A 21,352-nucleotide genomic window follows, 5' to 3' on the forward strand; every position below is an offset into this window, starting at 1 on the left:
TGTCTGTACTGTTGTAAATGCACGTTCTATTTCAGACAAATATCGTGGTTTAAATTAAATGAAATAAAATGATATATTTGCTGTGAATGTGGTACATAATGGAATGGAATTAATGATAATAAGTAGCTTTCACATTCAGCCAGTTTGGCATTCAACAGGTTCTTTTTTTATTTAGGTTTTTTATTTCACGAATTTATTTCACTCGACTATTGGATTTTTGTTAAAATAATTTATAAATGGTATAATAATACTGGCATAAAAATGTGATTTAGTTTAGATTTGTTATTCAATTCAATTCAAATCAATAATTTTATAAAGATTTATTTCTCACAATTTTTTCTTTTTGTTTTTTAATGTAAAATTAAAATTTACTACCTACTTACTTTTTTCTTGTATATTTATGCAAATAAATACATAAAATGCGGTTTAATTAATGAATCTAAAATAATCTAGCCAATTTGGATGATGTAAGGCAGTGTTTTTCAATCTTTTTCACGACGCGACCTGCGACCCCCTTATTATGTAAAAATATCTTGCGACCCCCTACCCTCCACGGTTTCGAACGTGTATGAATTTTATGATAGTACAATTATGAAATCCGTACAGTTGTATTTATATTCACAATTAGGTATCGATAAAATAAAATAAAATAAATAATACATAATAAAGTATCTAAAACAGATATGTAATCGATGTCTGTTATAGATACTTCATTATGTATTATTGATTGATTGAAGTATTTACGGATTTTCTTTTTCACTGCTTCGCGACCTTCCACGACCCCCTTGTTGAGGCTCGGGGACCCCCCAAGGGGTCGCGACCCACACTTTGTAAAACACTGATGTAAGGGATAGCCTTCTCCGTGTCTATTACGTAGGCAATTTAGTTGGATTTAATGTAATAGACAGATTTATTAATTATCACTTAACAGACCAGGGTTATATGTCTGAATAACAAACTATAATTCAACAACGCCCACGTTCTCCAAATTTAGCGCAGAGAGATTGCAGGCCACAGTGAACCAGCGTCTATTTAATGCTTAAAATAGATCGTATTGTATCCATGATTTGGGATAAACATGGTTCTTAGACTTAAATAATTGTTAATTAATTAATATGTACTCGCATGAGTGTATATGCGTGCACATGTATGTGTGTGAGTGTGTGTATATACACGTATAGTTTTACCAGAGGGAGACTTAGTACAAAAGTTGTTTGCTTGGGTACCTCTGTTCCATTCGTGTTTCAACCGTAAAACAGTTGTGTATGCCTGGCTGTGTTTCGGTTTAAAGGGTGGGATATGGCGTGAATTAACAGGGTACACAGGAATAACACCTGAGTCCTTAGGAACAGCAACGCATGGATGGTATCATGGGCGAAACAGTATACTCTGTTATGTCCATGGTGCTGCTCATATCTATAGGCGACGGTTACCACTTTCTATCAGGTGGGCCGTCAGCTTGTTTGCTGTTCTGAATTGTATAAAAAAAACTGAAAAGGTAATGGATATAAAAAGAGATTGCCAACAATGTGGTCATACTAGTGATCAATAGCAGTTATTTCCATCGAACTTTTCGCCATAATAGTTTATTTATATTTACAATGCATATATGTATTTTCACATATCTATATTTTTGTAACAGCCGTTAACTGTCCACTGCTGAATATAGTCTCTCCCATAAGGAGGGTTTTGCTATAAATTGCCACGGTTGGCAGGTGGATTGTCAACCGTAGTTTGGCGTTTTGGCTGGTGATGTTTTAAGAGGGACACTGCTGCCCATCTCTCGGTCATTGGCTTCCTTAGTCGCCTCTTACGACACCCACGGGAATTAAAGGGGTGGCCTATTCTATGCCAGGATATACATGGCTATATATGCTTCTGTAGTGGACTTTTAAACAGAGTTGACTTTAGCGTATGTAGTGCTAGTGGGTAAAATGTTTACACCTTAAAAAAAGTCGCAATTTTTTTAGTTAGGTTTTTGTTTAATTGAATACATTCTGTTCCGATGTTCAGTCAAGTTTACCAATGTCAAATTTGACGTTTGTTCTGACGGCCCCTGATAGGTGGTGGTAACCGTCGCCTATAGACATAAGCAGTACCATGGACATAACAGAGTATATTGTTTCGATACCCGCCATGATGTCCCCCATGTGTTGGCATTCCTGAGTTTGTGTTTATAAAAGTCTGTTTGTATTTTTTTAAGTTACTTATTTCGTAACTCCGTCAATTAAATCAGATTTAGATTTTTTTTTAACCGAATGGTTACGGAACCGAACTTACATATTGGTCCATACACAGAAATTTTATCAAAATTGTTTAATAATAAATTGTTACCTCATAACTTCGTCAGTTATAAACCGATTTGGAAAATTATTTCTTTTTTATCTGAAAGGATATACTTGCAGATTGGTCTCGTAGAAATTTTATTAAAATCGGTTCAAGAGTTTAGATTTGAAACGAAAATTTGTTTTTTTTTTCCAATTTCGAAGGCAGTCTTTTTTGTGGAACACTATTTTAAATTATAGATAACGCAAAACGTTACTCAAATATATGTAAGATGTATTCGATGGAATAAAATTTCGGATTTTCAGTGTCTACGTTTTAGAAAAACTTTTTCAGACAGGTCGGGTGCCTATTAAAAATTCTAATCAGATAAAACTCAATCGACTTTGATTTAGAGCGGTTTCGAAGCTCTTAAACCTGAAAAATCTTCCAGACTTGGCTGGAGAACAGACAGACAGATAGGTAGATTAACTTGAGAAACAGTTTATTGATAAGAACGTATTATGAATTATTTGTTGAGTATTTTTACTTATTTTTATATATATTATATACTAAATTTGCATAAATATACTAATATTATATAAATTTTTGGAGATTATTTATTAAATGTCGATTAAAGGGGTGAACGAAGTAAATAAAATTTAATTCATAGACTTTTTTTTTATACAACTTAGAATAGCAATCAAGCTGACGGTCCACCTGATGGAAAGTGGTAACCGTCGCCTATAGACATGAACAGTACCATGGACATAACAGAGTATACTGTTTCGCCCATGATACCCCCCATGGGTTCTTCTTCTTTACATTAACAAATAGAGTTGGTAGGTACTTTGTATAATATTTTTTATGATATATACATAAGCAAAGCTATAAAATAAACTAACACGTAATATTGGCAAAGTACTAGGACATCATGTTGCCGAGTAGGTTGCGCTTCCAACAACAAATTGTTGTTTATGATCAAGTCCTGGAACAAGGACAATATTGTAGTTGGATATTGTATAAAACGCTTTAAGTAGGTCAAGAAATTGCCCAGAGCACGCAATCACTGGCTACCTTTTCTCAATCATAAAACTTTATTAAACAAGAACAAAGTATACGACAACGACAATAATCCTTAGGGTGTAGCGGTTTAATACACTGCCTTATCGTGTAATGGTCATAAGTTCTATCTCCTTAATATAAACACTTGTATGTATGTTTTTTTGTCGGTTTGTATGCTAGGATTTCACGTAAAAATGACCAGTTTGGTTGTGACGAAATTTTTATAATTTAATATATTAAATTAGCAGTATTCCTGACTTAGAATGAGAATAATTGGAAAAAAATAATATTTCACCAAAGGTTGACTGAGAGAGAATGCTATACAATATATGTATTAAGACTGTCTTTTGTACCAGCCATTTTTTTTTTTGTAATAAATAAATAAAATAAATAAATGAGCCATCTTTTCCTTTCCCCTGGGTGTCGTAAGAGGCGACTAAGGAATTTTTTTTTAAATTTCCTCTAAAAACAAAAAAAAAAGAAAACTCTTTAAGCGAAGGATTATGTTCAGCAGTTCAATATAGTTCGAAAAATAGGATATATAAAGTTTTATAAATAATTTTCTAAAGAAATTTATTATATATATATTTAATAGAAGAAGATTTTGCAAATTACAATTACATTTAATTCCTTTATTTGTCAATAGATGGCGTTAAATATAGAAATGCTGTAAATGACTTGGGAGGTTATTACATAAAAAAGTAATCACGGGCGTGGCTTGTTACGAATGAAACTGTATTCACAAATCACTGGCTTACAATATTGGCAATAAATATGATGAATATCTAAAGGAAGCCAGCTAACAGGAACTTGCAATGAATACTTTAAATGCCGTTCGTCTCCTTGGTACTTTGTTGTTTACGATAGAATAGTAACTTTTCTGTGTAATGCTTTATTATACGGCGCTAGGAGTATTTCACAAATAAACGAGGTTAATAAACTAGCATTATGATCGATACAGACGTTCATTATGATAAATATAATAAATATAGTATACTAGATTTTACTTACGACTTCGTCCGCGAAACTGGGACTGTTTTTTTATAGGTGAAAATGACATAGTAACCGCGCCTGCGCTATCGGTATACACTGGCGGGCCACCAGTGAGAGATGATAGGTGAGGATGAAAACAGGCCCATTGTGATGAATTCAGCAAGACTTAATCACAATGGTTTCCAGGGGGAATCGCGTGGAGGTCGACCTGATAGGGTACATTGCTAGCAATGGGGCCATTACACCCTATTACTAACAATACCTGCCTCCCAACTGGGGCTGTTTAGGTACTGTTCAAGATAAAAAGGAGTCTATATCTTTCTACATCTAATATGGTACGTGTGGGGGCAAAGGGATTGTTAGTAATGGAGACTGAGAATCCTATTGCTAGCAATATACCCAACCAGGTCGACCTCCTCGCGGTTCTCCCTGGAAACTATCATGGTTAATTCTTGATGAATTCATCATGATGGGCTAACTGGCCTGTTTTCATTCTCATCTATCACCCTTCACTGGTGCTCCGCCAGCGTATCCCGTTAGCGCAGGCGGGGTTGCCATACCGTTTTCACCCATCAAAAATATGGTACGTGTATTCCCAATTTCATAGTGAATGATTAAACCATTAAGGCGCTGTAAGGTAATAAACAAACAAATTTACTTTGATTTTTATAAGATTTGTAAGGATTATAAGAGAAAGAAAAATGAAATAAATGAAAAAGAAAAGATAAATCAAAACTTTTTTACTTTACATTCGTTTGAGCTTTGAAGTAAAAAATTTCAAACAAACAAATTTTTAAATATTAAGACGTTTTAAATATTATTAAAGATTCTTTATTATTTATTGTACATAGAAAGGTATTGTATCAGAATAATAATAAAAAAAAAGCAGCGCACAAGGGTGAGCGAAAAAAGATACGAGAGAAGGAAAAATCAAGTGGACGTAGAACAGGGACAAGATTGAAATTTTATGGTTCGTTCATTCGTTCCTTTTGGAGAGAAGTCGGAAGAGGACGATCTGTCAGTGAGTTTGAACACTTCCGAAACAAACATGGATATATGTATGCCCCTATTTCCCATACATATACATATCTAATAATAAGTGTCTCTAATTATTATATATATATATATATATATATTTGAATATTTGTTAATTTAATTCACTTATAATCGTATTTACTGATATTACTCACAACTCAGGTTACATGTATATTTCAATAACTAATAACTTAACTTTTAAAATATTTGTCTAGTAATAAATTCTTCAAAATTGTATAATTGTTTACTTCATTTCATACTGTATAATTATGTTAAAGTAAATGCTGTGAATACCTTTAATAGGCATGTGCATTAATATCGTATTGTATTTAATGTTTGTTATATGTGTTATAATGCAATATGCTGTTGGTGTTCCTTTAAATTAAATACATATAAATAGATATATAATCAATATATTTATAAATCTTTCTTTTCTTGTGTGTAACCACAGCAACACAAAATAGTCACAACTCAGTTTATAGTTTTACCCTCAAAAGAGCAAAACATCGATATTATGTTGTGCCCAAAAGTGAATAAGCTAATAACAAAATAAAATTATAAATTATTTATACAATATGAAATAAATGCGACAGTTCATTGCAAGTATATTTGCTCTCTTCAGAAATGGCCGGCCTAGTGTTACAGGCGTCCATATCGTTTACCATCAGACGGCCTGTATGCTTGTTTACTACCTTTGTGTTATAAAAAAAAGGTAAATAGAATGACAAAGTATGAAATAATATCGTTAACTATATTTAATTTTATTAACAATACTTTTGTATGATGCATACAATCGCTAAGAAACTTTGCAGGAATATGTAAAATGGTGAATTCCAGAAACGAATCCACCAACTGTCTAACCTACTCGGTAGACGGCTGTCTGAGTTGAGTGGGAATGTTTCGAAGAATATCATGTGAATTTCAAATTAAATTTTGTACCCACAATATAAACCATCGACATCAAATAAGACTTGACGATGTCTGTGTGATGTATAACGGGAATTCTATGAACATACTATGTTTGTGGTTTCCGACAATTGTTTCGACTTCATCCGAAAGCCTTCTTCAGGGGGCGTACGGCGCTTAGCGTCACAGTGCCTCGTCTCGAATTACAGACTGCGACTCGCAGAGCCCACGAATGTGAATAAGGTTTAACGTGATACGAGACAAAAATGGATTTTTTATGTATAATAAGGTATAAATAAAATAAGCACTACACAATTGCTAGTATGGAAAAAAGGTTCTGAAGAAGGCGATCGAAAATACAGGAAAGAATATGTTAACAGTTATCCATAAGTTATATGGTTAAATTTAACTTATTTAACCCTAGTTACGCTGTTAATGTAAGTTAGTAGTATTCCAGTGAGTGAATACAGGTGAAAATAAAGTTATATATAATAATGAATGAAAACATGTATATATATATATATATATATATAATATTTTTTAGTGAGAGAAAAAATACACAATTTGTGTATTTTTTTATTTATTTATTAGAGATATGAAAAGTTATACTTACATATACTAAATATAGATGCTTTTCAGTGTTATGCAAATAAATAAAGCGTATAAATTTGAGTTGTATGCGAAATATTAGTGTTCGAATCACAAGGCAGCAAAGATCAAAAATTACTTTTTCATGTTTGCCATATTTTGTATCAAAACATCTGCCGGCCTTGTTTATGAAACCCAAGGTGGTAAACATAAAATGATACCTATAATAATAATGATATATATACCTTTAAATGAACTCAAAACTAGCTACATTTTAATAATATAAATAACTAGCGGCCCGGTACGTGCTTCGCTACGTACAAAGTGAAATAATAATAAAAAATAATTTTAACATCAGTATCGCTGACAATTTGCTTTAATCGAAGCACGTCCAAAATGAAATGACCCCATGAATGACATAACAACATGCTTGTACTGTCAACACTGAAAAAAGTTTGAATTTGACACAAAAATCCCCATTAACAAAACGATCCGCCATTTATTGAATTCATTTGTTACAAAAAATGTGATAAATGAAGAACCGTTAAATTTAACCATCTACTAAATAGTCCGAACAAAGCCTAAACATTTGGTTTGGGTAGGTGAGCCCGTTCTTGAGTTATAAAATTACAACGAAAAGTGGTATTAATTTTTATATATGTAGATAATAATATTTTTATTTAAATAAACTTATTTACAAGCATTTCTGAATAGCCATTGAACAAAAATAAAGTCGAATCTTGATCTTGAATGTGTTTATTAATTTTGTACAAGAACGTCACAATTGAAAGTTGCAGATAATAACATTATTTTTCTTTTTTTGTATAAAGGGCTAACAAAGAGTACCAGTTATTAATTAAACAGCCATTTGGAAACTAATAAATAAAATAAACTGCCTATTTGGAATCCAATTTTAGCTGAAAAGAACGGGTAAGATACTCAACTGTTGCTTTTTTTTAACAAAAGTTAGTTTTACAATTATTCGTGTTAATACAGAATAGCTAACAGAACAAGAGTTATTTAAATTAAATCTAGTCTAATCTCTTATTATAAATATTGTATTATATCTCAAACAAAATATATTCAAATATATGTCAGACTTAATTCATAATACATATAATAACTTATATAATTTGGGGGGATGAGATTGTTAGTAATGAGGTCCAATAAACCCATTGCTAGCAATACACCCTATCAGGTTGACCTCCACGCGGTTCTCCATGGAAACCATCGAGGTTAATTCTATGGGAATCGGTTACGATGGGCTAACTGACCTGCTTTTATCGTCACTTATCATCCCTCACTGGTGCCCCGCCAGCGTATACCGATAGTGCAGGCGGGGTTACCATTGCATTATCACCCATTAAAAAAAAACTTAAATAACTTTAATCAAAATACCATAAGAATCGTCATTGATTACACAGCGAACAAATGTTGTGTTGTACGTCAATCATTTATTATATTCTGTAACGCAATACTGCAAACATGTAAGGGTACTTTACTATTTCTATTTTTTTTTTAACCAAAAATAATTTAAAACATTGCCTATGTAAACAGTGTTTAACAAAACTCAGCCTAAGTGATTAAACATTATATATTCGGTGTTATATGTATAATGTTTTTAATTTATAATTTTTAATTTTTAATTTTTTTTCGTCAAAATTTATAAATTATTGTTTTTTATAATTTATTATTTTAAATACTTTTTGTTTTTAATAAATAGACGTTAAAAACTAGTGCTTTTGTAGTAAAACATATTCAGTATATGTGTTGACAAGTATTAAACACTTATCTCTGTCTATCGCAAGTTTTTAATTTTTTGTGGTAAAATAGTAGATGTTTGCCGATTAGCGCGTAAAAACATTGAACGTTCTTATGTCCAAACATCAAACGTCAAACATGTTTTTTATTTATTAATAAATAAATAAAAAAGATGTTGCACACTAGTGTTTTTGTAGTAAAACATCTTCAGTACATGCTTAGACAAGTATTAAACATTTATCTCTGTTTATAGCAAGTTTAGTTTTTTGTGGTAAGTGTTTGTAGATTAACGCGTAAAAACATTGAATGTTCTTTCGTTCAATGATTTTAGGCGATTATACAACACTATTTTGATTGCGTATACAGCGCACAAACGTCGAGTGGTCGTCAAAAGTTAGTGATTGTAACTTGTGCTATAGTTGCGTTTGCCGCCACTTGAGAATTTTCCCAACAGTGGACGCCGCGGTATGGGCTGCGGCGCAGATGACGGTAATAACATTTTGTTGACAACCCGCGATCGTGTGACAGGGATGGCATTGTGAAAATATATTACAGCAGTTGTTATTACCTCATATTGTTTTATTGATAACTTAATTGAAAATGGGATTATTTTTCCTATATACATCTCGTAATGTAATAGTCCTATATCTGAGGTATTTTCTATGTTGTAGAATTGAATATTTCGTTTTTAATTTTCTGAAATTAGAAAAAAAAACAAAGTAGCCTTCCAGTGAAGATATTTTGAGAGATGGCGCTAGAGTCACTGATGATACGCTATAAATTCAAGTGCTACGTTCGACAAAAAAAGGGAAGTTGACAATTGTATGTCAATTTATTCGATTTATGTATTTTGCGAATTTAATGCATGCATGATAATTCCAAGATAATGTAAAAAAAAATATCAATTTTACTACAAAATAATTTAAAATACTATCCAATAATATAATATCTATTATATCTAACTATCTATTATATTATATATAATAACCATTATAAATAGCGTCTAATATAACTCTGTGTAAATAATTAAAGATTGTTTAATCGATGTAATAATGCTCAAATCAAAATCTATAATCTGTTGCAATAAAATTTATTAATTTGAATACGTATTTATATTTAAATTTTCTTAAAATATTTAATTAAGTTATATTTGAATAGAAATTGAACTTACTACGCGATTACTTCTTGACTAACATGTTTTCCGTTAAGGCGTTCCCTATTTCACTTAATTTCTTTAATTTGATTTGGCGATGTGTGTTAGAGTTTTATAATATTTTCATTAAATATGCAATATTTTTATTTTACATAGGTGGGTGTCTATGTGAATAGATTATATAAATGAGTGTCTGCATACAAATTTTGCACCAAAAACAGGTTAAGTTTTTTTTATATTTATGAATAAGGATATCATAATATACTTTTCTACTCTGTTTATGGGATAAATTATAGTCTACGGTCAAATTGAAAAATTAAAATTATACAAAATTCCTACGAATATTTTTTAAAGAACAAAGTTAACAGTGTTTAATGATTCATAATACTGCTAACTGAATACTTTGATTTATATATGAGTATACACATACAATATGTTTTCGTTTTTAAATCATTGAAAATGCCATCATGTTATATTACAAGTAATATATTATTTTTAAGTAATGTATAAATAAAATTTGTTTCGAATAAAAAAAGTCTATGTGATCTAAAAAAAATTTGTTCAGTTAATGAATAAATTGAAAAAAACGCGTTTGGTTTTGATTTAAAAAAAGAAATGACAGCTAAATGTCAAATCAATTGATGAAATTTTGACCCTTTTTTGACACTCGATGCTCTAGCTATATAATCGAAAGTTTCCCATAAAGTTTACATTTAAACAAGGTTTTTTTTTTATAAAAATTAAAAACATACTGATTTGTAACAAATACACAAGATAACAGCTCTATATGGTTCCGCCCACCGCCTCAGTATTGGGGTTGAGGGCTGTATAAGGGAGACCGCGGCGAGTCGGCACTCACTCGCGGTACGAATCGCCTCCCGATTGCTCGGGCCGGCGTCCCGGCTATCCCGACGACACTACGACCGCGCGCGTACGTATACAGATTTAAAAATCGAATTCAGAAGTTCGAAATTGAAAATTTTAATTTGTCACTGAGATGAGTAAGTGTGTGTGTGTGTGATTGGTGAGTCCATCGTTAAGGTGCCTTCACATGGTAATGTTATCTCCCTTTTCGATTAATCTAAGGATTTTTTTCAGTATTACAATTTTGTTTACGCATTCCGGATGTCTTCGTCAATGAGACTATTCGTTTTCAATTCGTGATACGTTAAAGACTAGAGGGGAATTCGATGAATTGGATTTGGCATTGTGTTCTTGAATCTGAATTATTTTGGACATTCCTTAATGGAAAATAGCTTTTGGAAACGGGAAAAAATGAACGAATATTTTTTTGGAATAAAAAACATACTTTTTTAAAAATAATGTAAGTTTTTTAAATGGCATTATTATACAAATTTATATCTTTATAGGATTGTATGAGTATTATATTATACGTTATATGTATGAACATAAAGTATATATTTATGTACACATACAAATATTGGTTTCTTCAGGGTCGGCAAAGCTCGCGTAATACTTTTTTTGCAGGCGTCAATAGGCTACGGTAACCGCTTGCCATCGGGTGGGCCGTATGCTTGTTTGCCACCAGTGGCATAAAATTAATTAGTAATTGCTCATTCTAAGTGTGCAGTTTGTATGTATCTATCTTTATATATCAGCCAAACACTTAATGTACCACCATGACTAAATCTCATTTCTGAATTAAATACATGATACAGGTTTGCAAGCCTAGTGAATAAATCGTAGAATTAATCATCTATGTAAAAGTGCTTTGGCATACAAAATTTAAAATTAAATGAAATTTTTGCTTTACAAGAGAAAACTAATACATTCAAGCATTTCTTTAGAGAAAAAAAAAGTTTAAATTAGAGATATAATAATAAAAAATAATACCCTTATTAATATTATAAGTATGGAAATGAGTTTGTTTGTTTGTTACCTCTTGACGCCTTAACGGCTTAGCCAATTGTTATATAATTTAGATGTATATAATATGTTATTTTTTAATAGTGGCAATGGAATGGTAACCCCGCCTGCGATAACGGTATACGCTGGTGAAGCACCAGTGAGGGATGATAGGTGATAACTAAAAGGCAGGTCAGTTAGCTTATCGTGATGAATACGCCTGAAAATTAGCATATTGATTTCTAGGGGGCACCACGTGGAGGTCGACCTGGTTGGGTATGTTGCTAGCAATGGGACTTTTAGTCTCCATTGCTAATAATGTTATCCCCTCGATGTATATTTACTAATCGGTATAGAGAAATATATAGATTACTCTTTAACTCTGTCGATCAATAGATCCCGGTAGTTACGCGTACGAAATTAGGGGCTAAAAATTAGCATATGATATATATTTTTTTTATTATCAAAATTTCAATAATAAAATGAAACGTACTTAAGTATTCTAAATATTAAATTCTTAAATTCCTAGCCCAATTTTCTTATTTAATTCATTTCACGTCGCCGGATTTCCGGTTATCCAGGTGTCACCGGAATGGTCCCGGTTTAGACGCGAGGGTTTTGTTTAACGTTTCTGACGTGTACAAATTTCGGTCAATTTATTTCAGTATACGTAAAAATATATAAGAACCTAACAAAGCTACAGAAATGTTCAGAAATCGTGCTTAAATCTTAATATATAGAAATTCCGTGTCACGATATTCGTTCACGCTGTTTTCTGAAAGCGCTCGACCGATTTTAATGAATATTTGTAAATATGTGTTATACGACCCACAATGATAGATAGAATATTATCTCAATAAGAAAAATGGAGCCGGTAGGTGGCGGCAGTACACAAAATAATGTTCGCAGAGTTCGCAGAAGTTTATATATATTTCATATTATTTTTATCTTTTCCCATTATACTGTTAAAAATAATATATCTAGCGGTCTATTTAATGGAAATTGGTAAAGTGTACACGTCACTTATAAATATGATGTCACAGAATACACTATGCCACCCAGTTTGTTAGTTTGTTTATAATACTTTATTATTTATATACAGTAAAATCCTTAATACAAAATTCATTAAAAAAGAATGAGTGCAATAGCGGACTTATCCCATAAAAGAGAATTCTTCCAGTCAACTTTTGAATGTCTGATAAAACTTGTGAATTGGTAGAGAGATTAACCTAGTCGTAGAGATTACATTGGTTGCCTTCTTATTTAGTATGGTAACATCTGTAAATCTATACCTAATAATTTTAGAGTCGTGATTACGAAGTAATGTTTTTTTCCAAATGCGTGAGAGAGGTAGACGCATTGTCCTATCAGAGGGAGACTTTGTACAAAAGCCATTTGTTTGGGCACCTCTGTCCTTTTCTTGTTTCTACTATGAAGCAATTGTGTTTGCATGGCTGTGTTTCGGTTTGATGGGTGGAATATGGCAGTGAATTTACAGAGTACAGAGGAATAACATCTGAGTCCTCGAGAATGGCAAAGCATGGGGGGTATCATCACAGTATACTCTGTTATGTCCATGCTACTGCTCATGTTTATAAGTGACGGTTATCTTTCCATCAGGTGGGCCGTCAGCTTGTTTACCATTCTAAGTTGCATAAAAAAATGACGCATTGTCCATCCAGTTGAGTTACCAAACTCAACCGACCGAGAAAGATAACAATAAATGTGACGAAGAAAAGTGGTATCCAATGTTTATAGACATAATATAGGACAACAAAGAATCGCTGTAGAATCGTTTACGTACTGGAATTGAGGACATACTCGTAGAAGACTTTTTTATTTATTTTACCTGACACGTGGATTCCCTGAGGTTCTGATCTTTTAAGAGCTATTGTATTTGCCTTTTCCCAGAATCCGTAGCGAATTTCTACCAGTAACAGGAATTTAAGATTTTTTTCACAATAATGTAACTAAATACATTATTTATCCTGAGGATATAAAAACTTAGGATAAGGAATGTATATACCATAGGGAACAGGCCGTTTGTGCATCGTAGCTGTCTATATTATTTATTTTATTTGACATATAAATTACTTGAGGTTGTGATCTTTTAAGATCTAATGTGTTTGTCTTTTCCTAGAATCCGTGGCCAATATTTATTAGTAACAGGAATTTAAGTAATTTTTTCACAGCAATGTAACTATATTGGTTATCCTGAGGATATAAAATTTGAGGATAAGAAATGTATTTATCAGATGAGACACACAGTTTCTGTATATGTAGATAATCATATAAAATATGACGTTTTTTTACTTTGGTTTAATTAGACCGTTCGTTTTCAATTTATAGTATTTAGTGAGGGTACTTGTCATTAAAAAGTTATTATTTTTAATCTAATAGATAACATACTTAGGTGGTATTTTTTAATAACTATAAGGTTACTATTTTAATAGAGGTTTCATTCTTACAATAATGTATTATGTTTCTGTACCAAATTGTATTATACAACTTTAAATTTTGTACAATTTTAAAATTTCAAAAAGCTGTGCATGTGAATTTGAATGTACAAAAATATAAGTATTATATAAATTTTACTTATCAAACAATATATTTAGGTATTTTATAGGTATATAAATGGGCTCCTTTCTTACTTTCCTGTTTGCAAAAGTTTTAATTTGAATATTACAAGATGGAATTATAATACCATTGCGGATGTAGAGGAACTTGATGAAATTATTAATGAAAAATATGAAAACATGCAAATGAAGGACTCGAAGTTGATCCTTGTTTTGTATATAGAATATCATTATTTATTAACTATATTATTAACATTACAAAGCTTGGAATCTCCTTTCAAAATGCCTTAAATAAACCATTCTCTCTTCCTCTTTAGAATAAGCAGTAAGAACTGAGACCATTACCTTATATGATGATGATGATATAAAATATATTCAGCATCATTTTATTTTTATTATTTATCATCTTTATTTTTAGGGAACCTCGAATACCCATATTTTATAATTGTAATAAAAAATCAGCTAATTAGCCTTAAAAATATTATTAAAAATAAACAACATTATATCTCTTTTCCAAGATCATGTTTACTTTTGACATGTTTATTTATTTATTTATTTATTAAATACAAGAAATCTACAACAGCAACTACATTGGACCCTGCACTAGGCAAACCTGTATCTATTTAAAATCTATATGTATTTAAAATTTTTAAAAACTTAAGTTAACAAATATTAGCTTAATTGTCTGTGATAATATTTAAACTTTATCACCAGACCCTAATCATTCATGATTCTGTCACGGAAATGGGACAAAATTGGAGTTCAGTGTAAAATTTAATGCCCTTTTTTAACCCTTATACGGATTTTTTAAACCAGTTTGCGCTCGATAAATTAATAATAAATTTAATAAAAAAAGAACAATCGATAATTTAAAAAAGAACAGAATTTATTCAGAATAAAAAAAAAAGAAAAAAATATTTTTCTTATAGAAAAAAATATTAAATCATTGGAAAAACATTCTCTCCATAACTTATTAAAGCGGTACAGTTCAAACGGCTCAAAATATCGTAAGGGTCAAAACTTAAGCCAGACCGAGGTGAAAATCTCCATAAGTATTATATTGGATTCACAAAGCTCGTGTTTCCAAAAAGGGGAATCCATATCCTCAATTTCCTTTTTCCCCGGTCTGTTTTTACACTTCCGGGTATAAGTGTGCCCTTAGGTATTCCTCGGGCGTGATAATGGCATAACAGCACTTTTGCTGGAAGCAAATATTTGTTCTACAACAGACTGGTATCCTTTTAAGGCGCGGCTGCTTTTACGATGCTAAGTAGATTGGACGTTTGTTTTTTATACAATAATAAAAGGTAGTTGTGCCTTATATTATTTTTTTTTTCATACAACTTAGAATGGCAAACAAGCTGACGGCCCACCTGATGGAAAGTGGTGACCGTCGCCTATAGACATGAGCAGTACCATGGACATAACAGAGTATACTGTTTCGCCCATGATACCCCCCATGCGTTGCCATTCTTGAGGACTCTGGTGTTATTCCTCTGTACCCAGTAAATTCACGCCATATCCCACCCTTCAAACCGAAACACAGCCATGCTAGAATAAGTTACATTTTTATAGATGTTACATTACAAGAAAATTAAATCAACTATAAGTCTTAGATTATACAAACACCCTTATATTTCAGATACGAGACGGGAAAGTAAAATGGTTGGCCTCACGTTTCGTCGACAAAATTGTCCATAACGACACTGCTGCTATTAATCACTGTACGTGTGCAGACTCTCATTTATTTCAGCATTACCATGCAAAGCAGGCAGCAACAGTTGCCAAGTTCGTAAACGCCCTTATTTTATTGGTCCGTGAAGATTATCATTAAAGACAATTTCAATAGAAAATAATGAATAAAAGAAATATTATCTTAAATGAAATTAGTGGAAAATCGAAACGTTCAATCAATTAACTAGGGGGAAAGGGATTGTTAGTAATGGAGACTGAGAATCCCATTGCTAGTAATATAGCCAACCAGGTCGACCTCCTCGCGGTTCCCCCTGGAAACTATCATGGTTAATTCCTGATGAATTCATCATGATGGGCTAACTGGCCTGTTTTCATTCTCATCTATCACCCTTCACTGGTGCTCCGCCAGCGTATCCCGTTAGCGCAGGCGGGGTTACCATATCATTTTCAGCCATCAAACAGCTTCATCGTGTCGTCATCATCATATCAGATGTTAACTGAACCAATCCAACGCTGAATATAGGCCTCCCCCATAAGTGGAATTTTAGCAGTAGTTGCCACACTTGGCAGACGGATTGGCAACCGTAGTTAACATTTGTTAATGTTTTAAGGGAATGCTGCTGCCCTCCCTTGACCATTAAGTTGCTTTTGTCGTCTTTTATGATATCCACGGGAAACGAAGGGGTGACTTATTTTATACCGAGACCATATGACAATAACAGCTTAGTTCTCAGTAATGACAACGTATGAAGGGTATCGTGGGCGACACAATATACTCTGTTATATCCATGTTGCTGTTCATGTGTATAGGCGACGGTTACCATATTCCATTAGGTGGTTTTTTTATTGGATGATAACGAAATGGTTACCCCGTCTGCGCTATAGGTATACACTGGCGGGGCACCAGTGAGGGATGATAGGTGAGGATGAAAAGGCAGGTCAGTTAGTCCATCGTGACGAATTCAATGATTAATTATCTACGATAGTTTCCAGAGGGAACCGCCTGGAGGTCGACCTGATAGGGTATATTAATAGCAATGGCGACTGACCTCTTTATTACTAACAATCCTTTTCCCCCATTAGGTGTGTTGCCAACTAGTTTTTCATTCTAAGTTGAATAAATAAATTACATTGCAATACGTGATATATAGTGATACTATGTAACGAATGAATATACAACAATTTAATTTTAATAGTGTTTAGTAGAAGGGAATAAATTACAGGGATGTGAAAACCAAAAACGATTTTTATTTAAATCGATTATTATTTTCTTATAATCGATTTTTTATAACCGATTTTTATAGTAATATTATTAGATTTTTAATTAATCGATACATAAATTCCGTATCATGAAAGTTTAAAGGATTATTCGTTTTGATTTTTAGTTTCGAATTGGTTATTATTTAATTCATATCATTTAATTTGATTTTTAATCTGACAAATTGTTAATATGAAAGCTCTTAGCTTTATTATTTGAAATATGAAAAGCATGTAGATTTTTTCAAAATAGAAAATAAATCTATTTATTTTGCACATATCGAATATTTATTTTTTAATTAAAATCGATGTTTGACAAACCGATTAATATCGAATAAAGAAAAATCGATTTGAATTTAATAGTTTCTTTTCCATTAGTGTCACATCGCTAATAAATTGTGAAGCGCTAATGAAAGTTTCGGGTGAGTGCCATGGCAATTTAACTGAGTCTCTGTTGATATTACTGAGTGAGTATAAAGTTAATTCAGTAACTTTTGCTGTACTATTTTAATAAGTATTTATGGACTTAGTAAACGGTTATAGGGGAGACTGAATAGTTTACTATATTTTAATAAATGTGAAGTCTTTAATGTTGGCTTATTTGTAAAAATACTATGGGCAACATCATAAAAGAAATATGGCGACTGTAAACCTCCAAAATCAAATCTAACCATCTGTTTTTTTATGATTGGCTTTTTTCCATGTTTAATTCTGTTATTTTAATGGTTTCATGTTGCAACAGGTGTTTTATTCCTAAATAAAGTGATATCAAATAAATTATTGTTTGATATAATTTTTAGAACGTATAGTAGTGATTATGAACCGACTTTAAAAAGGAGGTTCTTAATTCATTTGAATTTTTTCTGTTTGTTACCTTTATCATATTAGCCTTTAACTGTTCGCTGCTAAAAATAAGCCTTTCCCATAAGGAGTTTTGCCAGTAGTTGCCACGCTTGGCAGGTGGGTTGGCAATCGTAGTTAGGCTGTTAGTGATGTTTTAATAGGACGCTGTTGCCCATCCCTCGCCCTCCCTTAGTCACCTCTTACGACACCCACGGGAAAGGAATGGGTGGTCCATTCTATGCTGGAACTGACACGGCATTTGTTACTTTATTTGTAAATCAATTTAGAAAATTCTTTTTTTATTTAAAATTTACTTACAGACTAGTCAATGAAATTTTATCAAAATTAATTTAGTAGTTTAATTTCTATCTGGTGTTATCACAATTGAAGTCGGTTTTGTTTGTGAAATACAAACTTAACCCTTCTTTGCATGTTTTTTGTATTGGTGAAATAAATCAAGGTGATATAATTCATGTTCAAAATTAAAGGAAAAAATGGTTAAAAAAATAATTTTGACAGCTATGTGTTGTTTTTTGCAATGGACACTAAAAAGGTATCCAGACATGATCAACTTAATGTGAACTAGGTCTTTTATATAATTTTTGGGCATTCAATGTTATGATGGAAATCTCCACCATTATGCAAAGAAGGGTTAATTATACTTGATAGGCAATAAATAACTCATTTTGAACGCTGAATCATTTGCAGTAAGTTATTTATTGCCTGATAACACACACTAACTCTTTATCACCAAATTCATACTTCGTGGTTTACTAAAACTACGATAGATACATAACGAAACAGTGTAATATCAAAAACTTTACAAACCTCTGATTTTCCTTGTTTCATTATCTTCCTACCCTTATCCAAATTATTATTTGGGGTCGACGTAATATGTTTTCCTATCCATATTAAGAAAAAAAAGATTTGGCTTATTGTCTTACGACTGGCCGCCTGCCTGACGTCAACCCTCCTTGGGAAAGCATTTGTTAGTGGTTTCCGCCACCTACGGTCAAGAGGAAAGGATTGAGGAAAAAGGAAGGGAACGTTGGAAGTGCGTAAAGGAACATGGTTAATAAGAGAGATAAAGGACTTATATGGGAAAGGAATGGGGGGGGGGGGGACACTGCAGTTGCGGGAAGGACTGGGACACTGCAGCGGCTCGGGAGGCCGGGGTCGTATACCCGTATGCCCTTATTCTAGAATCGAACAGATTTCTAGACGAGAACACCCCTGACAATTCTGATTTTTCTTGTTTAAATACATTTATTTATTTTTTATTGACCACATTGCAAAAAAAGTATTTTTTTTATGGACGATAATGGAATAACCCCGCTTGGGCTATTGGTATACGCTGGCGGGGCACCAATAAGGGGTGATAGATGAGAATGAAAAACAGGCAGCTCAGGTAACCCTTCGTGATAAATATTCTTGGAATTTTTTATATAATTATAGAAATTTAAATATTTCAATGAAATATATAAATATTTAAGTACTTTGTGCGTGTGTCTTTGTTGTAAAATGATTTTATCTTAAAATTCAAATTTTATAACAAAGTATGAATAAACATCTGTTATTCTTTCATGAAAATAAAAACTACTGTTAAATTATATATCTAACTTAAACATTTGTAATATTTAATATAGAGATTCAAGCGAAGCCGCAGAATACAGTTGTTTTTATATATAAGACCGATTTCGATACATTATCATCGGACATACTTATCTACTAGCTATATCCTACGGCATTGCTCGTGTAAATCAGTTTGTAAAGTATCTTATGTGTTAACTTAGATAAAATCTACTCGTGTACCAAATTTCGTTTAAATCTGATACGGAGTGAATTTACAGGGTACAGAGGAATAACATCTGAGTCCTCAGGAATGGCAACGCATGGAGGGGTATCATGGGTGAAACAGTATACTCTGTTATGTCCATGGTACTGCTCATGTCTATAGGCGACGGTTACCACTTTCCATCAGGTAAGCCATCAGCTTGTTTGCCATTCTAAGTTGTATAAAAAAATCTGTTCAGTAGTTTTGACATGGAAGAGTAAAAAACATTTATGCATCCTTACAAACATTCCCATTTATAATATTAATACAATTTTCTCATCTGGTTGAACTGAAATTTGTAGGTACCTAGGTAATTTCATAAGACGTAAGTCGTTTGCTTGGGTACTTCTGTCCTATTCGTGTTTCAACCGTAAACCGTATAAAAAAAAGATATAAAGAAATATGGCATAATATTTGAAATAAGTATGATAATGATGTGTCCAACATCTTCCAGCTCCAGAAGGGATTGTAAGTAATAGAGATTAGCAATCTCTAATTGCTAGCAATATATCAGGTCGACCTTCACGCGGTTCCCCCTTTCGAAGTCATACTGATTTATTTTTTGTTGAATTCATAATGGGCCAACGACCTGCTTCATCATCATCTGCCATCTCTCACTGGTGCCTCGCCGGTGTGTACAAGTAGCGTGGGCGGGCCATTCCATTATCACTTATTAAAAAAAAAAAACATCATACAGGTGACTATTTTATATTAGATCATCGTGTTTTTTATCCCTAATAAGTTGATATACGAGCTTACAATCTTGGGTTAGAATTTGGCATAATGCCATATATTGCTTCAGGCCATAAAACAAACCTCCTTTTATATTCTAACAGACATTTCAGAATCTCTGCTCTAAAAATGAGATGACATGATTTATTATTTATTTTATAATATATTTTTATTGACTATTAGTGCAGGCGGCGGTTACCTTTAAAAAGGCCATACGTCAAGGATTCCGTAGATAATTTTTTTTTTTCGAATATACAAATAAAACTTTTTCATATGATATCATTTAGATTAATAGATTCAATCAGACGTTTTTAGTAGTGAAACACAGATTGGTCAAAAAAAACAAAGGAAAAATATATTTCCTTTGCAACGTAGATAGCTTAGATTATGTAGATAGAGCATCGAGTCTCAAAAACAGGTCAACTATTTGTCAGCTAATTGTCAAATTAGCCGATTCGTTTTTTTTTATCAGTGTTCTATATACATACGCATAAAATGTATCTTGACGTATTATTTAATAAATAAAATGAGTTTTTACCCATTAAAAAGATGCAAAAAGTTATAAAAGTAAATAAATATAAAAGTTATAAAGGAAACACTCGTAACTATTTATCATGCAAAATTATAAAAAAAATTGAATCGCTTTTTCCTAAGCATTTGTATGGAGACACTCTATCTATATAATCTAAGATAAATCTATAGCATTACTAGTTGCTTAGATATAGCTCTGTGACATATAGATGTAGTACATGCAAAGTCGCATCATAAGGCTTCCTTTGTACTTTG

The 21,352-nt window shown here is 32.2% G+C and overlaps 1 protein-coding gene across 3 annotated transcripts in view; it reads left to right on the top strand.

Moving 5' to 3' along the window:
• The first annotated feature begins 10,584 nt into the window (after window positions 1–10,584).
• Window positions 10,585–21,352, top strand: part of LOC113519262 (U8-agatoxin-Ao1a-like) — a 65,172-nt gene continuing 54,404 nt past the window's right edge. Inside the window, exon 1 of one of the 3 annotated variants that reach the window (XM_052893931.1) lies at window positions 10,585–10,694. Coding sequence is in view for 2 of the 3 variants with exons in the window: in XM_052893929.1 (XP_052749889.1) it covers window positions 10,815–10,817 (3 nt within the window). In the remaining variant the exon portion in view is untranslated. Of the gene's footprint in view, window positions 10,818–21,352 lie in introns of all 3 variants that reach the window. The other 2 variants (XM_052893929.1, XM_052893930.1) reach the window with 2 other exon arrangements.

Source organism: Galleria mellonella, unplaced genomic scaffold (genome assembly GCF_026898425.1).
Source record: "Galleria mellonella isolate WM207_F2 unplaced genomic scaffold, CSIRO_AGI_GalMel_v1 utg184, whole genome shotgun sequence".
In the NCBI taxonomy this organism is placed as follows: Eukaryota; Metazoa; Arthropoda; class Insecta; order Lepidoptera; family Pyralidae; genus Galleria; species Galleria mellonella.